Here is a 23,079-nt window from a genome sequence, read left to right as displayed (position 1 = left end):
TGTACAGGCAAGGGGAGTGCATAAAGGAGGTCCCATTTTATTCCAATGAAAGCCAAAATCTGTAGCCACTTCGTTTGCATTTTAATCGGTTCTCAAAAATGTCCGCAGCGCGGTGATGGGTGCAACGCGATCCACTTTTTCCAACATTTTGCAGAATAATATTTGTAAATATGAGGACTAGCTTTGAAAAAAGATGAATTTCATTGAACACATAATCAGGAATATAAATTTCGATTAACACTCCTAATTATATCTTATTTTTCCATGAAACTCGGATCAATTTGTCCGTAAGCGACGTAAGCGGCGACTGTTGTGAACCCATTTAAATGCGCAATGCGTGACAACACATTTAGAGGACAACTTGAGAATCCTCTTTTGTAATATTCGTGTGCACAGGCAGGAACACCTGAATTTCGATTTTCATCCGTCCGAAATTAGTAGTCCCGTTTTTGTGCATATCCTTATGGGTATACTTTGACAATTTTCTAACACTACGTTGTTTGGGCGGCTAATATTTGATGAGTATTGTAATTTTCTATTTAGTAATTAATATAGCTATCATGGAATCGCTACCGATGGCTCATAATGAGGCGCTTTATACCTCTTTATATTACCATATTATTCAAAGATACTCGTCAATCGAAATGCTTTTAGGTCTTTTTTGTGAGTGTCCTCACCGGATAATTCGAAAATTATCTCACACAAAGTAACATGGGCCGCTCTTAATTTGATAGTAGCGTATATTTCTTATGATAATTATCACATTTTCTCCAGTAATCGCTACTGATTGCTCATGAAGTGTTGTATGTTATTTTATAATAAAAAATTAGCATGTAGTTCAAACCACGTCAATTGGATTGTGCTAATAATTTTTGTGATGATGACCTGATAACCCTCCCATAATATTACTGTCACCATCTCAAATCTGTTGATATTTTAAATTAAAGAGAAGAGGGCCTTATTAAAAGCCGTGGGAATGTATATAATTGTTCTAACTTTGCATGGATTTGCTATAAGAATTGCTAACAACTGGCAAGTTCTGTCTTCGCATTAATGTGCATGTAGGTATATTTTGCTAATAGGCGAAATATTTTTATGACCGTGCGGTGTGCATGTGGTGGTCCACTTGCATCCTGCGTGTTGGTGATTGGTCACCCATCGCCAAAAACCCTAGAGGTGGCTTGCAGGATATTATGTAGATGTAGATATTTATGTTTCCCGAACTCTGTCGTCAGAATAGGTACTGTATCGCAGTGCTTCGCGTTGGCCGTCTGAATAAATAGGGAGGTATTGTTTAGGGAGGTATGGTTCCGGCCTGTAAGTGAAGTGTATCTCTTACTCCTACTCCCTGCACATTTACCCACGGCCACATCATCCGAGTCGTGCACAGCTCTGAACCAAATGGGCGCATTCAGGAATGGCAAGTGAAACGAAACGAAAATGTTATGTTTCGACCCGGAGCGAAACGAAAATACGATGCTTGGGTTTAGTTTCGTTCCCGCACGAAATTAAAATCACAAAGGAGTTTAGTTGCGACCCGGGACGAAACTTTACTCCCGGGAACGAAACGAAGTTAAACGAAACTCCGCTGCTCATAGTTAAGTTTCTATCCAAGAAGTTGAGTGGAGGGGGATTAGAGGGAGCAGTTTCGACCCGTTACGTTTGACATGCGTCTAGAATGGGTAAAACATCGAGCTTAATAATCGAACGGCGAGTTTGCGTTCACCATTCTCCTTTTAGTAGTAAAAATATGATTGCCCCATGCATCTAATGGCGGTAGGTCGAACCTCTACTTCATTCGACCATACTTCGTACTCGTTGTCTGGGTAGAAACTAAACTGTTTGAAGGTGAAGCACGTGGTCCCTCCGGTGCGAAACATCATCTGTATTTCGTTTCGTCCCAGAGTTATAGTTTAGTATCGTCCCGAAGAACGACGAAGTGCTCTATATGGTTGGCGAGGAGAGGCAGCTTTTAGATGAGGTACGGAGGAGACAGAATGTATGGATGGAGCGAGTACTTAGCGGGGAGGGGATGTTGAAAATGGTGTTAGAGGGTAGAATGTTAGGGAAACGAGGGAGGGGACGGAAACAGAATAGGATTTTTAGATAGATCGAAAGGGAGTAGGCCTTACAGTGAATTGAAGAAGTTAGCGCTAGAAGGAAAGGGAGGCTTCCAGATCACTTTTTTAGTACTCCATGGAAACCTACCTTAATCGGTAGAATACGGTAATAATAATCGTCCCGAAGTAGTTTTGACTCCGATTTCGTTTCAACCCTGAGTTTAGCTCCCTGGGTTTAATTCTTTTTCGTTTCTACATTTCGCTCCCGGGAACGAAAGTATTGAAATTTTACTGGTTTTGACTTTCGTTTCGTCTCACTTGCCAACCCTGGGCGCATTCACTGAACGCTGATAACGCTGTCACAACACCTGCTGAGTTTCCACCAACCATGCCACCACCAACGAGACGAGGTCCTTCCCCTAGATACTTGATGACAATTTAATCTGATTTCAGTAATTTCCACAGCCTGGGGATGAGTTCAGATCGATCTATTTACAATCAATATCTCTAATATGATGCTTACAATCACGAGGAATGGCACCGAAGAGTTAATAATAGGATAGATTGCAGAATCAGAATATCATCACGGAATTACCCTTTTGTGTTGAGAGAAACGGAGAAGGTTAACTGTACGGAGAGGGTGAGTAACGACGAAGTACCTCTCAAGATGGGCGAAAAGAAATTTATTTAAGAGACATGGAGGCGATAGAAAATATATTTCCTGTCTACCGTGGAGACACTTTTTGAACGAAAGCCATGACCTATAAGGTCCAAGGTTTTTTTTCTGTATTTCCGAATGAAAGTGACCACATTTGGAGAGCTGCCGGATCTTCAAATGAATCGTTCAATGAGTCATTCATTGCTCTAAACAACAGTGATAAAAGAATAGATATGAACCGTTCCTTACGAAATGAGTCCTTAGTGTGATCAGTTACTCGCGTGCCGTAAGCGGACAATTATTCAAGTTCCAAACAATACCCGCTTTTGGCTAAATCTGGGACGTCATCGAAATTTGGGCTGAAATTCGGATGACGTCACATATTTCAGAACAGAATACCCCTCCAGGAGTAAACATCTATTAAATGGCCATGCCGTCACTTACCCTAAAGCTGGGTGGCGAATATGAGCTGAAGGTTTGGTCGAAATCCATGAGCAGTCTTTCCTATGAGAGCACATTTGAAGGATAGGTCGTTCATCTGGGTATAAATAAAAATAACAGCAAAATGTTTTCCCCGACATAACTTTTATCTTCAATTTCAAGAATAACGTTACAAGAAACAATTAAAATACTTTCTGTAAGTATTAAAATATATATTATTTTTGCAATGCATGCAACACTTGCATGACTATGAATAACACGTCCATCACTTGATAGATGACTTGAGAAAAATAAACAAAACTTTGATCGTAACAACAAGTATTTGCACTTTCATATGAACCATTGCATATATTCTGTTACGACACCTTGAATAAAACCAATTACATCGAATCAAATTGCAATAAAATGATCCTTCCAGATCCATCACTAAATGAAAAAGCTTTTGTGATGACATTACTGATATGTACAACGTGCCGCCTTAAGTACAACACTGTGCAAGATTATAACTTATCACATCATAAGAATATTCCGTCATCCAGAGGTGGACCCTCCGCAAAATATATCTAATAATATTTTTCAGTTTAATAAAATATTTGGTAATTTTTTTCCTTCATAGCTTTGAGATTCATTCTTGATCATTTACATATATTCAACACACATAGCATAAATTTGCTCATAATCTAAAATAAATGCAAAATTACTACTGGCTCATTATACCCGGTTCGGGTAGTATACGAAGAAAATATTTAAATACGTAGCATGCCAGCTTGGAAATTTGTGAAAAAAGGAACTGATCACCCGATCTAAAGGAAAAAACAACCACACACTATACATTATATAGAAATGCATACATACAAACATACATCCAATCTATCTTTTTTCATCTTTGGCCCAAACGTTGACGTCAATCTTTCGTCCGTCATGAAAATGCAAATAAGCAAGATAAAAAATTATTTGAAAAATCTTTTCTACATAAAAAAAGATAGCAAAAGCACGAAATACATTGAATAGTGAGTAATTTGCCCAAGATCTTTGCCAGAGTCACTGTACAGGGGGCAAATAAGAGCTGAGTGTGGTTCACAAACAGAGCTGCTACCAAGAACACTGCCGTCGAGCATGCTAAATGTTTGAAAAAAGCAATGTTATCCACACATTTAAGCGTCTGAAGTTCAGGGGAAGAAAAAAAAGAGTTCATTGTGTCCTGGGATTGTCCCAAACAAAATCACAAAGGCGGCAAAATGCCATCGGAAGAATAAGAGCCTTTTTCAACTAAAAAAACCACATCACTGTAGACTCGGATCAAAGTAATCTCCACCGAACATTTTGAGATCTCCTCCTAAATATGCAAACTAAGTATCGCAATGAATGTTGTGGGAAGATTAAGAAAAATTCTCCATCGTTCCTCCACATGAAAGCACAATCGCCCAACTCCAATCACCATATCGTCAGAAAAATCATTTTAAGCGTCACTTACTGGGCGTAATTTCAGACGAATATAACATGCCATACCGTCGAAAACGTGCGTCTTTTTGGGAAACGTTCGCACCAAGGATTTATCGCCGGTTTACAAGTCACATTAAACCGCCGTTTTGCAGAAAACCATTTTTATATCTCTGAACAAATCGTGAAAAACCAGTTTCCCTTTACGTCCACAGCAGCGATATAAGTACCAAGAAATGTAGAATCACTATATTCCCGACACATCCACAGAGTTCCGATACACGTAACGCGTTCCAAGTTTATAACATTGAGAGTTCTTAGTCTAAATACCCATTTTTGGTTCGTAAATGCCTCCGCATACGCAGATCCATAAGGTTTCCAGTGCGGCCTGACTGTTTGCGAACACAGTCAACTATCAAAGTCTTCACACAAAAATATTTTTAAAATGAAGCTTCGGGAATCAGGTCGTGAGAGAGACCACGGTTGGCCTCTCGGCCGCAGCGGCACTGGACTTGTTCACGACAATGTGTGGCGATGGGGAGGGGGGCGAGGGAGGAGTGCCACTGGCCTTGCGAAGGCCCCCGGGGGACGTCGAGGACGTTGACGAGGCCGAGGAGCAGTCTGGGTCCACCCCGTGGGCCCCGCCGGGCCCTGAAACCACGACCACGTGCTCGTGAGAGCCGAGGTCCGAATGGTGGTGATGCTGCTGTTGTTGCTGGTGGTGGCCGCCGTTGTTGTGGTGGGCCTGGTTGTGCAGCTGGAGGTGGAGGAGGCCGTGGGGCGAGGAGGCGGGGGAGGAGGCGGAGAAGGGACTGCCCCCGGAGTCCACGGAGATCTGAGACGAGTATTGCAGGAGCGGGTGGGAAAGGGGCGAGCCATTGTTGTTGGCCGGGGAGGTCCGGCTGTTGTTGCAGTTCCCGTGGATACCCTGGCCGCCTAACTGTTGCTGCGGTTGCATCTGGAGCTGGGCCAGGTCGTCCGCGTCCTCCTGCGTGCCCAGGTGATGCTGGTGGTGCTGGTGCGTGAGGTGGTGCTGCTGGTGCGAGGCGTACACCATCGGGTGCGAGAGGGCCCTGTTGAGCACCGCCAGTGCCGAGTTATAGCCGTGCTGCGCGTCTGAGACGGCGTCGTCGGCCGATCCGAGGGGAGAGGTGGACTGCAAAGCGGAAATATAAAAGAAATAAATTATTTAAAAAGAGGTCCCAACGAAAAATAAGCGAGTCGAAATTCTGAAATATTTTGGTAGGTATTTGGTGGACACGACCAACAGCTGACAAGAAACTTTCGCTAACTTTTACCATTAACCATTTACCTTTTAACGTCCATTAATTACGTGAGGTGATTTTGGCGATCCCCCCTCAGTGAGAATCGTGATATTTGGCTCGACCCCCTCCCTCTAATCTCAAGTGAGATTGTTAAAAATGCGTATTTTCAGTGTAAATGCGTTGATGTAGCTATGCTTCATTGCGTTGGATTAATTAAAAAACAATTTGTTTAATTATTTTTATTTAAGATTAGTTAGGACTAGTATTTCAGATTGCAAAGATCGCAATTTAACACTGTTTCTTGCAGAATAAAAAATTACGTGATACTTGCCAGGACCTCCCTTCTCCCCATGTAATTGGGTGAGAATCGGTTTGACCCCCCACCCCCTTAACGCTTCACGCAATTATTGGATACCATCTAACAGCTCTCATCGATTTCATACATGCTTTGAGGAAACTGAACCGTGTGTAATCTTCCGTGCCCTCGTGGCCTCAGAACCGAGTCATTTTGCAATTTGAAAACATGTAACCCTAAAAACTTTCAACCCAGGTGGAAAGGTCGCGGAGTCACCTTGGTTACGCCCGACTCCTGACTACTAGCAGCGGTGTGTGTAAAAATGATCTCCTGAAGTTGGCAACGTAAGTAAAGCCTGAATCACACGATCACTATCGCGATCACTGCGCAAAATGATCGACGGCGGCAATTGTTTTTCGCGATCGCGATGAGGATTCCCATCGCTATTTTTCATCACTCGTCCGGTCTCTTTTTCCGTCGCTAAAACCGTCCCTAAAATCCCATATCAGCCAATCGGAACGCATGACCGTATGGAGCGATAGCAGCGCAGCGTTTGACAATTGTGGGAATGACATAAATAAACAAACACGCTATATATTTTCGTGATGTGGGTCCTATGACAACGAGCTGTGATATTGGAAATGATGCGAAAAGCGACGGCGGGAGTGACCGTGTGATTCAGAAAAATGATCACTAGAGCGATTGCTTTTCGCGACGGGAAAAGTGATCGCGATAGTGATCACTTTCGCGACGAAAAAAAATGATCGTGTGATTCAGGCTTAATCAAATTGCAATCGCTCGACTCTTAAGCCACAAAGGCTCAAGTTCATTCATACGCCTCCAATTCACAATAAGGACAACAAAAATATGCACAAATATTTAATAAAATAATTGATTTCCACTTAGTGAAGGCTCCTCGTGAGAATTACTTTCTTGTCCAGAAGCCAAAAATCGCTCATTTCATTCCATATCTGATATTCAAAACAAATGCCTCAAGCATGTACTATTCTGAAAAAAAGGTTGCTTTCATTGAATTAGGTCCATTATTAAAATTTTGTTTCACAAAGTAAGGATAGTGCACGGCATTTACGTTAGAAAAACACTTCATCCACGAGGTTTGTTGATTGTAGGGGCATTTACATTCAATTAACGAACCCCTTTGATAAAATTTACTGGATTAAATTCGCCAATTACTTCGTAAGAATCGTGGTGACGAGCATATGCCCCACTTTTATCGAAACGATAGCAATATGATGGCACTTGGATCAGATTTTCGTAAAATTTCATATACTTTCCTCAGGCGATATCTGCTGCTTTCATCGATAAATTGCACTGAACTTAGGTTGTGTACTTCCATGCAGTACTCTTCAACTGCAACAAAAGAATGGCTTGGTAGGTTTCGAGGTTTCCTCCAGGGACTTTTGTATTTACTAGAAGCCTCATAATTGTGCAAAGTGAAGTATTGTGTGAGACAGGCTTCAACTTTAGACTAATTTCGTGAATTTCATTTAGAATTGCAATATACTGAATCTCAGGAGTTACAATGCACTAGTTAATAATTAATTTACATTGTTGCAAATAAACAAAACTGCACTTTCCTTTATGGTATTCTTACTATACTTGAATGAAAAAGAATAGTTTCACTTCAGAATTTGAATTAGGTACTTACCGATTAAGAGTTTAAAACAATGGAATAACATTCCAAAGGGATGTCTAGAGAGACCCATTAAAACACGAATAAATACTCACGTTGTGTTGTTGGTGCCCATGCTGTTGCTGTGAGCCTAGGTGGTACTGGTGCTGAGGCGACTGTTGGTGTTGCTGGTGGTGCTGGTTGGTGCCGAGCATCTGTTGGTGATACTGGTGCTGGTAGGGGCCCGTGTAGGTGAGGGTGCCGGTCGATAGGCCAGAGGAAGAACTGCTCCCCAAAAGGGTGGCGTGGTGCTGTTGCTGGTGGTTTGGCTGCTGGGTCTGCTGCTGCTGGTGATAGGCAGGGGTGCTCGTCCTGCAGTCTCTGTAGGGACTCTCTGCAGAAATAAAAAAAAAGCAAGAATCGATGAGAAGGAATCCCAAGCAAATCGTAACGGCCTACAAATTGACAAAATATGTTCATACTTTATTTATTCAAATATTCAACCGGTAAATGTAGTGTTTCTTCACTAAATGACAAGGGAAAAAGCTAAGAAAACATCAATTTAAAAAAGATCTAAGTGGACTTCATTGTGGAAATTAAATGTAGACGTTGACCCGACAAAGGCACATGAGTATCGGTAACAATATGCACCTCCAGGTCACCACCAACATTAGACAAACAAAACACAAACGAAAATTTCACTCCATCCCATCCGCTTCGCTTCTAAACTATTAGTTGGAGCAACGATATCCTTAGAAAGTATCTCTTAGCATACTGTTTTCAAGCATTCCTTGAATTTAACATTTAAATATATTTTATTCGCGTATAATGAATTTTTTTATTCTCTTGGGAAAAATCATTTTATATTGCAGTATATAAATGTATATACAACCAGTTCATGCTGAAAATTCTTTCTATTCTATGGAACTACAACTCAAACTAATTCAAGAGTGAAGCCAGTCATGCTTCTTGTCGATTGATGCAAGATCTGAGGATAAAAACCCAATGCTAATGACAAAATGCAGGTCTATGAATCGTTTTACGTCGCTGGGTCAAAGTGACAAAGAAAGGCCAAAGTCACCAGAGTTGACCTTATGTACGCCTGAAAATATTAAAGGCCTAACAGTGAACCTGATGATGCTATAACTTAAGAAACAAATTGTGCTTAATATTCAGAATACAACGGAAGAAATAAAATTACTTTGATTCTTATACTTTTTTAAATATCGTATCTAGAGGTTCGCCACAATAATTTATTTCTCTGAAGTTAAATTCATATTCTTTGAATTTATCCACATGACCAATCAAATATGATTTTGACGTAAATATGTATCCGTCATCTCCGGGAATCTATCGAAGATATTCGAGGTAAGAATCCCGACCCTTGGGACAGTAATTTGAACACATAGCAGAGAAAATAATTGTGCCTTAAGTCTAAGGCAAGTGGGTGGCAAGAACAGAAAAGGAAGACCTCGAATAAATATATGGAGCAGGCGAAGAAGAAGAAGAGAGATTGGGAATGAGAACGAAACATGAGATAAATGAAATACTAAAAGGGAGGGATCCAGTTAGATGTGTCGGTTCGCTTCGGTTAGCACGGTTGGGCCATGTAGAAAGGATTGAAAAAGATAACAAAATGCCAATGATAAAAGTTAATAGCAGGAAGAAGAGGTAGACCACGGAGGATATGGCTTCAGGATGTGGAAGATGATTTGAAGGCAATGAGATTTACAGGATGGAGGGAAAAAGCAAGAAGAAGAACAAAATGGAGGCATATACTTAGTAGAGGAAGCCGAGGACCACACAGGACCACAGGAGGAGGATGTGGAGTTGTAGATGATGAAGTGAAGACGGACTTGAGAGAGAGGAAATGCGTGGATGTGAAAAGATTAGCAGATGGGAGAATGGGGTGGTTTCCTTTTTTTTTTTTAATTGCCTATATCGAAAGATTATTACTCCTGGAGTACGTATTTCACGCTTTTAGATTTTTAAATGACGATATCTATTTTTCGCGATTAAATGAAAAGTGAACATTTTCAAGCGCGCGAAAAAGGTACCTACGGCTAAGTATAAATTCTGGGAAAAGCCCGTGTGACGTCCTTTTTGTTCCGGCTTCCGCTTTGTGAGGCCACCTTGGTGCGAGGCTATGAACGCCGCTACGATGCAGACTGCTAGCAGGTAGCGCTTGGCTTAAATAAGGATTACTAATACCCTATCAAAATAAGGAACCTTTCCGACCATAGGCAATTTTAATAGGTGATTATTAAGAGATGTTTCCCTGACCTCTGTGCCTCAGGCATGCATTGGTAACCTCAGGCGATTTAAAGCTCCTATCTACTCGTATAGAATCTAGGCCCCTGTGACATCACGTGGAGTGGCTTCGCATGGCCGCCAATCTAGCCTTTTTCAAATGAGGTTAAAATTGACCATTAACATTCGTCTAAACTGGGATCTCTAAAACCAAATAATTTGTATATTATGAATACACTAATGGTGGGTAACGAATCGCAATCAATGTTTTTCGTTTTCTTTGATGAAGGAAACTACCCTATTGAGTGAAGAGCTGCGTCAAATCAATCTTAAGATTGTTGACCAGCGGCAAGAAAGAGTCTATATACCGACTGTCATTGCCGCAAGTGAATGAATTACGTACATTCTATAATGTTTGACTCCTATGACTTCCTCATTGGTCACCTACAGAGGAAAGCAAATAGGAGGGCCGTTTTAGGGGAATGTTAGGATTCTCACGAAACAATCTCATTCATCGTTTTCCTCACTCTTCCTCATTCATTGTTTCCCGAAATTGTAAGCAAACAAGATCATTTAGAGCGGTTTTTTCCAAATAGCAGAGCATTCGAGTAAAGCTTGCGACTAGACGGTACATCATGCGAGGTAATAGCTTCAGGCATTTGTCACTAAAACATTCACCCCCACAGGGCAGATTAAAATTATAGACATTATCGACGTCGATTTTTTTTTTGTTTTTTTCCTGCGTATTTATTTATTTTATTCTCGTTTTTCACACCAGGTGTAGTATTGGTCAGTGGCTCCCAACGCTCCAACGGCTAAGTCTGCCATCGTCTTCAGTAGTAGAAAGTGGAGCCAAATACTTTACGGCATTTTGTTTATTTATTCATATCCTCGAGTGCCCTGGTTGTTTTTTTTTTACGTATATAGCGCTAAATTATGACATTCCCCACACTGATTAGTTGGGAAACTTTGTCTCTCTTAGCGCTCTTCTTCTCTGGGTCAATTTCAATCGTCTCCTTCAGCCGCGCGAATTATTATCGGGAGCTTATTGTAAAGGAGGCGAAAAAAGGATTGGAAATTAAAAAAAAAGGAAAACTTGTAATATATTTTTGGGAACCCCACGAATAGCATCAAGTGGTAGCGTTCTCTCACCAGAGTTCTCCATTTTGATGTGCGCCGGCGAGAGTGAGGTCGGCGTCGCGACGGCAGAGGAGGCGCCGCCGCTTCCCACCGACGCCGTCGCCACCCCACCACTGCTCACGGAATCGCCCCCGCTGCCACCGCCGCCGCCCTTCGACACGGACGTCTTCGGCTTCCGCTTGCGAGTCTGCAAACACAAGGAAAGACACTTTCAGAATGGATGAGCAAATATTTATTATTATCAAGTAAATATGCGAATCCCAATTTTTCGGTTGCACCACGCGCAGTATTTGCCTTCACAGCCGTTTCGCCAGTAACACCCTTGGCGGCTTCAACCTGAACCTTGGTCTAAAATATGATAGCTAGATGAACTGTAGTCAACGGAAAAACATGACTCGGTGCAACCGAAAAAAATCACTCGACGGAAACCTGAGAAGCAAGTAAATGTGTATTTTTTATTTATATTTCATTTATTTAACTTAACCTCCCCGAAAACAGCGGGGAAATATCCAAAAATTCAAAAATCGTATTCTTTACTTTCCACTCCCTCGTTAATCCAACATTCTACCCTCTAATACTGTTTTCAACATCCTCTCCCCGCTAGGTACTCGCTCTATCCATACCTTCTATCTCCTCTGTATCTCATCTAGAAGCTGCCCCTCCTCACCCACCATGTCTAGCACATCGTCATTTCTCCTCCTCTCCATCTACTTCACCTTTTTCATTCTTCTGGCAACTTATATCTCGAACACCTCCATCCCTTTCTCGTTCTTCTTCCGAACTGTCAATTCTCACGGGCCGTAAAGTACTAAATTCCAGAGTTGGCTCATCACTAGTCTTTCCATTAAACTGTAACATAACGATCCTCTCATCATCTGTTTCGCATTCATAAACGCCTCCTATGCTAACGCAATTCTCTTCCTGATGTCAAGACCGCTGTATCCGTTTTCCTCTAATGTGCTTCCCAAATATGTAGTTGAATCGCTCTACTTGTTTAAGTTTTTGCCTACACACTTATTTTCTTCAATTCCACATTCGTATCTCGCTATGCTTTACAAAACCGCTTAACTTTGGTCTTCTTGTGATGATGCTCGCTCCGCCTTCTTTACTCCATTTCACCTTCTTTATTATTATCCAAACCCATATCTCGAACACCTCCAGTCTTCTCTCGTCCCCCTCGCTAAGTGTCCATGTTTCCGCATCATAAAACTCTAGATCGGACTCTTACCCAGCTTATTACTTAAGCTATTACATAGCTATACTCTCATAAGCTCCTTCTTTTGTTTCATGAACGCCTCCTTCATAAAGCAATGTCCTAGGGTTTTCACACCCACTCCACCCCTCAGCTGATGCGTGAGTGGTTAGATGCATTCTGCTGCTCCAGCACATTCCTTCCCTGCATACAGACTAGCTCGGTCGCAAACACACCACACGACCGCTGTGACTGGGGCAACACGCTCTCGAGGTGTACAATGGCTCCTCGCGAATGACGTGGACGTGTGTCAGTTTTCCCGCGACCACCCACACCGGACAATATCGCATCTCATCACTCACATACTTGGAGATCACTCGATCTGCCTTCGAGGTGTCGTGTGCAGGCAGGTCAGAGGCAAAGAATGCGGTGGGAATGCGGGGAGATAGCGCGATGCGAATAACATTGACATTGAGGTGTAATAAATATGGGTTTTGGAGGTGTTCAAACTGAACAAAAAAGTAGGAGGTGTAACTACAAACAGTACAAAAAATCGTGTTACTCCTGATCGGTAAGAACAATCTAGGTAATTCTGATTAGTTGTTCAGTCATTTTTTATTTTCTTTTAAATGGTATTCCAAGTATTGCCCAGAGTTTAGACACTCTGCCTGCTACTGTCCAGTTTGGACTAAAATAATTTTTAATGGCGCTATCCTATCAATGTCAGTCCTCCTAATCCAAAGTATATGCTTCCACTCACTATTCAGTGATTCGCTCCGGAGGTTGGCATGTTTAGGTGAGGGTGGAGCTCACCCTGAACTAAGCCACAGGCAATTGAGCATCACATATTTTGGGTAAGGGAGCGAGGGCCTTCTTTCCTTGAGCCACGTAACACTTCGGGTAACGAATATTATGTTTAAAATTACTAGAAACATGACTCGTGTCGCTAGACCCAGTCCATTATTATGAATCAAAAGTTAAGTGGTTGCTGCCCGATTAATTTTACCAGACAACGGCATTGATTACGTGTGGAGATTTTGGCGATTGTTGAACCCCGCCTCCCCCCCAAACGCCTTGCGTAATTAATGGATGCCTTCAAAGGGACAATCCAAGTATTACGTAAAGCTAGTGCCCCAGGGTATATTTTATCATGAATTGCCAGAAAGTTTAGTGAATCCGACGATGTTACTTTCCACTGCACGATGTAGTAATTCTAGCCATGAATCTAGTTGGTTCATATTTAACTGCACTGTGTTGTAAACTGTAACCACTACGCTAGATATTCTAGCTGGATTTTTTCCGTTGGCGTTCTCGCAATTCATCGCCTTACAGGTCAAAATTTGTAATGCGCTCTATCTAGTACGTCAAATTTGTGCTAGAACATGTAAAACGGGATTTAGGCCTTTTACTGCCAGCCCATTTCAGGTGGAATGTACGAAGACTGCCAAGACTATTTTCCGGAATTAGCAACTTTTTAGATTTAAAAATTTTTCAGGTACTTAATTTTATTCAATGCGTCTAGACTTTTTTCCCAATTCTTAAGATAGATTTACATCTAATAAGCATAGATACATTATGTAAGTTTACAAAAATTACAGCCATTGAAAATGCCACAATCACGAGAAAAAGGTGAAATAATTCGGGCCGATAAATCGGCCTCTGGCAGTTTTCGCTGAAACAGCGAGGGCCAATATATCGGCCCGGTGGCAGTGAAAGGGTGAAAGGCGGCTGGCATGGCATTGAGTAAATGCAGAGTAGTACCACGTGATGAATGCAACGCTTCGCTCACCTGGATGCTGTCCTTTTTCATGGCCAGTGGACGGTTGACGTTGTGCAGCTTGTAGTAGAGTCCGCATGCGTTGCACACGGGCTCTCCATGGGCGTTCCTTCGCCACAGCGACGTCGTCGACGTCCGGCAGTTGGAGCAGGTGAGTCCCGTGCGACGGGAGGCCGCCTGGCGGACGGCAGCAAAAGCATTATTAGAGCAACGCCCAATAATATACACATAATCAAAGGTAAGCAACACTATGAAAGAGAGGACATGCAGGCAGTTCCTCTCGTCTCAGTGATCGCCCAAATGTCAACTGGGAAAGAGATTCAAGTGTATGCAGCAAGTTAAAATTAAAAACAACCATTTTTGAGGGTTCAAGGCCTAAAACCGGTCCAGAGACCGCGATAATATGACATACACCCAAAAATTAACTCAATTTACCAAATGATTTGACGAGTAAGGATATTTATGAAAATCCCAGCAACTTCTATTTGTGACAGTAACCAGTGCCTTGAAAAAAAAATTTTCCATAGCCCGAGTCAATTTTTATGTTAAAGAAAGTTTGTTTGTTTTTTTCGTAAAAAATTTTTACATAGTGAAATGCCCTTATATTATTTGAGCGATGCACGTATACAGCTATTGGTATCCTAGAAAAGGTCTTTTTTCCAGTTGGCACCTCACTTCCAAATATGTTGAAAATAAGGATACGTAAGTCGATTCCACTTTTTATCGATTCCGATTCTTTCAAATAGATTCCTGATTCCGATTCCGTCGATCTTATTGACACTAACAAGTGGGATATAGATTGATCAATGGCACTGCTATGATTAAAATTGTATAATTGAATGGAATAAAATAGCAAACACAATATGGAAGAGTCGATGCCAAATGTCGATTCTCGATTCCACCGATTCTCGGGCCGAGGATCAGATCGTCTAATTGTAAGTTAGTGGCCAAATAAGTACATTAATTCAAAAAAATAGCGATTTACTATTATAGTTCTATATCCTCAGCTTTAATGAAATAATAAACACTTTAACTGTTTCAGATATAAATTGTTAACTTGAAAATGTACAGTGCGCAACGGCTCAAGTTTGTGGCGACCTTTATGCTCCAAGCTTATAGTCTATTTTCAAAACATTTATCTTCCTGTTATGACTGCAATTGGAATCAATTTGCAATTAGACGATCTGATCCTCGGCCCGAGAATCGGTGGAATCGAGAATCGACATTTTGCATCGACTCATCCATAGTTTAACAGTTCGGCGCCCATGTCTACTCATCAATCCCGCTCCACCGGTCTTTCCGCCTCACACTCTTCAATTATTCAAAACCTACTTCACTTGTTCAATTTGATATTTTCAGGGTGCATAGAGTAAACTTCTTGTCACTAAAGCCTGTGACGATTGTGTGAAGATTTTACCCCGCCATTTTTAGGACGTAAAACATGCAAAAAAAAAAGAAATTGTTAAAGTGTACCGGGACTAGCCACGGTGATAACTTTTTACGGAGTCACCCGCAATGCACAAATAGTGCGAAAAATCCACAGAGGAAAAATCATTCGCCTTGACCGGGATTCGAACCCGGATCCCTCGAAAGCACTCGGCCGGAAATCGAGGGATCCGGGTTCGAATCCCGGTCAAGGCGAATGATTTTTCCTCTGTGGATTTTTCGCACAAAAAGAAATTGCTTGGAATTGAAATAAATAATAATAATTTTGCACGACTATAAATTTTATTATAACCTTGGTTGCAATGTCACTGCATCATCTCCTAGGTGATGTAGTAACTTTGAAGATGAGGTGGTTACACTGAAACATACGCCGTAATGAAATTTATAATCGTGCAAAATTACAAGTATTTGTTTCATTGCGGAAAATTCTACTTCATCGCGCTGGAATATTCGGATTTTAAACTACTTCGTACTTTCCTTATGGCTTTTTCAGTCATCACGCCCGATTTTAGCAATGCTTAACATGAAATTTATCAACGAAAAAGACTAAATATGAGGGGAATATCGGGAGAGATACGCCCTCCAACGCTGACGACTTACTAATCCAGCAGTTGCCACGTCCTCGCTTGGAAATCAAGAGCTGTGAGAATAGAAGGCTGCACACCTGCAGGTCCGATTTAAAATCCTAGCGGTGGCAGGTATTGCTCAACGACCACCCTAACCCTACTTGAGAGCTTTGTAGCTGGGTCTACGTGTACAGTCGGCCGCCTCCTCTAAATAACATAATATACAATTTTTAACGAGAGACTCTTTCCTTACCGTAGAAATGCTTAAGTTATGGCCGCGTTTTTTTTACCTCCTTTTAATCTACTGTTCTTAATACGTTCATTCTGAATCCCAACTTATGGCAGTGGAATATTTTTGCTAATTATTAAACCCAAATTGACTTCTGCAATAATTTATTTTTGCTAGAATAAAATTAGCTTACGTGATTAGATTTTATTCTTAAGTTATACAATTATTAAATTTTCAGTGATTAATTTCCATTAAATTTTAATTTAATTCCGTTTTATCATTCGACGGTAACCGATTCCCGATACTTTATGATTTCTGACGGTAGCAAACAGAGGTAAAAAAACGTACGTGCATTCCAGCGAGGTCTCCAAAAGACCACCTCATCATGTAAAGCTTCCACTAACTGGATCGGTGACATTTCCAAATTACCCATAAGAGAGGTTCAGCATTTTTTAGAGTGCAAATTATTTCATAAAGTTAAATTCAATAATATTGAAAAATGTTGAGAGATTATTTTCTTGGTAACTCTACCGTTACACGAACAGTTTTGATGTCTTAGAAATGAAAAAAAAAAAATTTTGAAGCCCACTGGTAAGTATATTTCAAATCACCATCAATTTTTCTCCGTTTGCGCTAAATTCACTTCAGTTGACATTTTAAATTAAATACTTAAGCATGGAAAAGATAGGACCTTTAAGTGAAGATAAGTATAAGCGAGTAGCAAACAAGTGAATCGTCCCGTCATACGTATCACGAAACGAGGGATCTTGTAAAATTAATGAGGCCGGAGTAAAAATAAGGCACAGATCAAAATGAAATACAGCACGTAAAAATATTTTTCACCTTCCTCACCGATTAAAGGTCACTGAGCTTCCCTTGAATGATTTTTCTTGGCACCGAAATGCACCGCAATAGTTTACCATTCGCTAATCGTATGTCACGTGACTCGAAACCCACGCTGGAGGCATGCTGGCTCAAACATAGTTGGGCCATGCTGGGTCATTGCGCCATCTAATTAGTGCTTGAAACAATGGTCACTCCCTTAATTTATTACGATAATCTCTGCTAAACTTAATGTACTTCGTAGATGTCATATTTACACATTAAATTCGAAATATAACGCCATCATATTACCAGAGAATGTGTTTCAATTCTAGTTCAGTGACTTTGTAAACCATTCAATATTTTGAATACAATAATGCTGCATACAAGAAGTTGAAATAGACACACTTTTATGATGGAAGAAATTTGGGCGATCACTGGCGAAGGGAAATTAAGAACTAAGAGAAAAATAGATTGAGGAACGAGCTATTATGGAATAAAAACATTGTCCTTACAAAATATTAATAGAACAATACTTTGGAGATGTTTAATATGAACATTATACTTTCAATTTACTCACTTTGCAGAAGCTGAAAGGCTAAGAGGCCACAAATTACATGAAATAACTTATGAGCATTACATTTGGCCGATAATACTTGTTGATTTTAGCATTTGAGGTGAAGAATATTCGAAAAATGGCATTGAAATTATAAATATTTGAGCATCAAATTATTAATTTCTGATAGTATATAGCTTCTGGCATTAATTATCAATTTCAGACCAAACTTAAAAATATTAATAGAATAATACTTGGGGGAATTGATAGAATAATATTTGTACAGTATAATTATACACAAAGGTTTTCTAATGGCAAAGGTATTCTAAGGGAACTACAAGGCACTACAAGAAAAGCATGAGTAAAGAGGAACTAAGCGATAACAAAAATACTACTTTGTACATCTAAGACTTGTGTTCACAGATAAAATACAAGCATGCAACTAACTACTCTGCAACTAAATTCCATTCACGAAATATTAACCTCAATGTCCCGTATTTATTATCGTGGGGATTCTGATGGCTGAGTAATTTGGCATCATCCTCAGACTTAAAACATGAATGTTAAATTACGAAAATTGAGTGCAAACCATATTTGTTACTAATTGCAGCTAAGATAATTAAGTGCATAAGAAATAGAAAATAAACATAAAAAAGTGTGATCAAAATTTTGATTGTAACATTAAAAAGGGGAAGGAATGAATAAAAACTTGATGGAAGCAATTCATGCATCCTTTGAAGGAAAAAATCCATGACGTCTTTTGATAAAACAAGACTAACAACTGCAGTGTGCACACGAAAAATAAAATATGACTATAAAGCAGGTTAAAAAAAACAGTGATTCGGGGACCACGAGGTTAATATTATGTGGTTTTTTTACGTGATAAATTTAACTTTAAACTGGGTTAGTAGTTCCAACTTCTGCGATTTTCAAAAACCAAAAGAAAGCCCAATTCTTAATAAAAACCAAATCGATAAGACCCCAATAAAATATCACCCATTAAACACCGAATTTTAAACAGCAGGAAGATTCCCATCCCAAAAATGTGAAATGATCACAGTTAAACAGTTCAGAAATATCAAAAAGAAGAAATTAGCGTGGAGAGAGATAACATAGAAAAAATTGCCAGAACCAAGGAAATGATAAGTTAGCATGAAGAAAGAAAGAGAGAAAGCTAGGTTAGATTGTCCACCACATGAATAAAAAACAGGTGCAAAAGATTTCAAATGTGTTTACGTGAGTCTGAAAATTAAGATGCCTCAATGTATGCTAAGACATTGAGTGGTCAAGTGAAAAACTAATCAAATTCTAGGTTCACTCAAATCAACTTCTGTGTGACTGCATTTGTTAGCAAGGGGTGGTACTCCAGAAGTGGATGTCAAGGAATGAAAAGGTTTTGTGGGAAGGGATCAATGAATGTATGAATGACATGAATACGACGAAAATATGACTATTTTTGGCACATTTTCTTCATGATTTATGAAATGAATCGTCAGCGGCGGAGATACCGAAATACCGGATCGAAGCTTCAAATTTTAATAACAGTTGGAATAAAATTTTGAAATGTTGGATTAATTTTTTAAAAAATCATTTTGTTTACGCTAAATATTTTCCAAACTACTTCCACTTCTTAGGAATACTTTTTTTTACTCGATTTGCAATCAAAAGCAAAGGAACAGAAGTTGCTCGTAATGGTAAAAAAAATGACATAAAATCATAATGCGGGAGGAACATTTAAGGGAAAATATTTGGCTAAATTCTACGCCGTCTATCTATCTTTACATAATAGCAAGCACTCGACAGCACGGTGTTAGTTCATTAATGAAAACGTTCATTCAGCCAAAAAGTGAATTTTGATAGCGGATAGCTCTTACTGACAGCAAAGGAACGACAAACCTTAAAAAACCCAAAGAGTGAAATGAAGAAAATCTAAATCCACTTATGTAAGCCATGAGATGGTACAATGACATAGGCAGAGGTATGATAAGGACACAGAGGAAAGGACAAATCAATAATCAGCGGCACCAAATTTTTGCGTGATTTCTCAGCTCGAGCAAGATTTGGCGTAAAAACAACGGCACTCAAATTGTCAAAAGTATTGATTTTTCATACGGAAATCACAAATTTTTTACATTTGAAGCAAATACTATGCTTTTTGTTTCGGATTGATAGCTACACCAAATTAATCATTAATCCAGACAAAATACTGGCGATTTGATTTTTACTTTGGCTAGCCTCCCTGTTTCTCCTCACTCAAAAATCTCGGACAATAAGAGAAGTGTGAAGGAGCGGAGCCCGATGACTGGCATAAAGATTGAGTTCTCTTTGGTGATCTTCGTGCGAAGTTCAGGAAATTCATAGAAAATTATGACAAAGACCACAAGTCAACGTACTTTGGCTCCATAATAGAGTTTTGAATGAACGTTCGGGAGTCAATATGAGTTTGGCTTTGAGAATTAATTGTTTCTTTCGAGAATTTAATAAGTAAAGAGACTATTGATCTATCACGGTCTTCGGAGTGAAGCCGCGTCTAGTTGTCACTGTTCACATATCTTACCGACGTTTCGGAAGCGATGCAGCACTCCATCTTCTGGGCATGCTAAGTGGTCAACTGAATTGACAATCGATAGCTTGGTGGGCGCAGAAAATGTAGTGCTGCATTGCCACCAAAACGTAGGCCAGGTATGTGTACAGTGACAGCTCGACGCGGCTTCACTCGGAAGACCGAGATAGTGCAATGACTAATTTTAGCCGCGGAAGCCAACCTTTTAGAAATAAAGAGACGTTGGATTGTACGTGTAAAGTTCTTTGAGCAGATTTTCATAGATATTTTAAAGACGATACCGATCCAAATCAGAATCGATAAAATATCACAAAGTGATAATTAAGTTATTGAGAACAATACATATTATAATTCAAGCTATTCAGCTTTCTCGAGCTCAAAATCACACAAAATATATGGCGTCGCGTCAGGAAAACAGCTGGGAAATGAGAGGAACCGCTGGGAATGCAGCTGAGGAAATAACTACGGGGAGGGAGAGACAGGGATGTAAGTTATTTTTGTAAGGGGTGTTGGGGTAAAACTGTATTTGATTGGTAATGTGCAAGAGATCACCTACCCCTCGACGGCTGGATTTTTCCTCGGAAGGACGATGAACCACCCCCTTAAAAAAGTAGTTCTGGTAGAAAGAGTCGGGCTCCACTGGAAAATAACAGGGGGGAGCAGAAAGGGGACACGATTACTTGACTGCGCCACAACATGGTCAACTTTTGAATTACACTCTAACAACTTATTACTAAAAAGAAAACTTAAAAATAAAACACTTGAATGTAATGAGACCCATAACAATTCCTTCCGAGGCGTCCCTTTGAAATGAAACTTCTAGATTTTTTTAGTGAAAAACGCCAGAAATTGCTTTTCCCCGACTTCCTAACGCAAAGAATCATTTTTTAACGGAATACAGCTTTTTTTACTACCCTGAATATTTTTCAAGGTCCAAAACTTGTAATTTTAATTGATTTTCGTGTTTATTTCTTCTTCCCAACTTTGTTCACTGGCCATAAAAATAGTATTCCCATATTGAGCTATTTTTGGGGACCACCGAAATTGAATTGGGAAAATTAAATTGTCTAGAAATATTTCATTTACTGATGGAATGCTTACATTTAAATTGATTCCCGGTCGAATTAGAATTGAAAAGGTAAATGCAGTGATATATTATTTATTTATTTGATTGTTTATGTTTAGTAGTTTTCTTTGTTATTTTTATAGAATCGAAACAACATCTTAAGTAGCCACACAAAAAAACTGTTCATTTCTAATTTGTATCAAGAGTAAATGTGTCACCATGGAAATCATGGCTTTTGACGTCGCATAGCGACAAGGAGAAAGGGATATTGGATGGAATTTCCGGGTCTCATTACAATGAGAAGATCTTTTCTCGATCAAGGGGTAATAAACGCTCAAAAGACACGTCTCTTTTCGAAGTTCCTTTCCCTCTCGAGAGAGCCGTGTCCACTTACCACCCGTCGTGGATGCTTGATGAGCGGTCTGTTCATGCCGTTCATCTTGTGGTAGAGTCCGCAGGCGTTGCACAGGTAGTGGCCCGTGCCGTCGCGACGCCACAGCGGCGTCGAAATGGCGCCGCAGTTGACGCACTCACGGCCCTCGGAGAAGTACTCCGTGCTCACCACTGGTGGAGGGTGGCGTTGGTGATCACACACACATACACAACAATCCCGTGAATCCATAGCAAGTTATTACAAGTTAACCTTCGGATTACCAAGATATAACCTGAGGTCACGTTTAAACCGCTTTCTAACTCTGGTCATTTCCCCATAGCCTAATTCTATATGCTTATTTCAAGATATTTTCCAAAAAATTTATGCCCATCAAACAAAAAAGGTTTTTTTTGGCAACGAATGATCTTATATAAAGACCAGTAGCGAAAATTCTGGTATTTTTTTAGATACAAGGAAGCATATGGGTTAGCTTAGTTTATAAAACCAAATATAAAGGAAATAAATGACAGTAATACCAAGGAAATATTTCAACCAATTTAGATATCTATGTTGGTAATAAAAAAGGAATGTTTAAACAAAAGGGCCATCATTTCTAAAAATTTTGCCTTGATATATTTACACCAAATGGAAATTTCCCAAAAAATAATAAAATAAAAAATATTTTGGTAGTCCGACTGCTTAATTAGTGATTGTTATAGCAATCAGGTATCGATTTTGGTGGGATATGATGGTCAAAAATTAGAATAAAAAATTTTAAGTTATGGTGAAAAACATTGAGTTACTATTCATAGTTTTAAATCGACCAAGAAATTCAGATGTTATTGCTATGGACCATATGAAGGGATTGACACTTATTAGAATACTTTTGAATACCATTAGCTTTAATCATTAACAAAATTGAATGCCCTTATAAACCATAAACTCTTCAACATTGCATTTATAGAAACTAAAAACATCATTACACCACAGAATAAAAAATCAAAAATAACCTAATATAGCAAGAATATTTTCAACAACTTAACCAAAATAGATGTCTACTTCGGTTATATTGGTCATGCATCCACATTTTGCTACAAAATTAAGATTTTAGGGATAATCACATCAAAATTTATGAGAGCACAGAAAATTAATACACCCTGGGCGAAGTTCACTCCCCCTCGTAAATTTAGTCATTGCATAGGATAGACGAATCTTTGTTCTCCTCAAGAAAATTGTCCTTACTTTGCCTAGCATTCTAAAACACTCATCAATAGTTACATTTCGCAGAAAACCTTCGGTGGTGTGCA

At 39.8% G+C, this 23,079-nt stretch overlaps 1 protein-coding gene across 2 annotated transcripts in view; it reads right to left on the bottom strand.

The window, feature by feature from the left end:
* Nucleotides 1-3,284: 3,284 nt before the first annotated feature.
* LOC124161196 (box A-binding factor-like) overlaps nt 3,285-23,079 on the bottom strand; it is a 253,353-nt gene continuing 233,558 nt past the window's right edge. The window contains exons 5-9 of one of the 2 annotated variants that reach the window (XM_046537444.1): nt 21,794-21,963; nt 14,164-14,328; nt 11,195-11,369; nt 7,909-8,186; nt 3,285-5,755 (exon numbers count right to left, since the gene is read on the bottom strand). In XM_046537444.1, the coding sequence (XP_046393400.1) occupies nt 5,060-5,755; nt 7,909-8,186; nt 11,195-11,369; nt 14,164-14,328; nt 21,794-21,963 (1,484 nt within the window). In that variant the 3' untranslated portion in view covers nt 3,285-5,059. Of the gene's footprint in view, nt 5,756-7,908; nt 8,187-11,194; nt 11,370-14,163; nt 14,329-20,889; nt 20,973-21,793; nt 21,964-23,079 lie in introns of both variants that reach the window. The other variant, XM_046537445.1, reaches the window with a different exon arrangement.

This window comes from Ischnura elegans, chromosome 6 (genome assembly GCF_921293095.1).
Source record: "Ischnura elegans chromosome 6, ioIscEleg1.1, whole genome shotgun sequence".
Classification (NCBI taxonomy): domain Eukaryota; kingdom Metazoa; phylum Arthropoda; class Insecta; order Odonata; family Coenagrionidae; genus Ischnura; species Ischnura elegans.
Note: the sequence above shows the minus strand (reverse complement) of the source record. Positions and strands in the feature narration are given on the sequence as shown.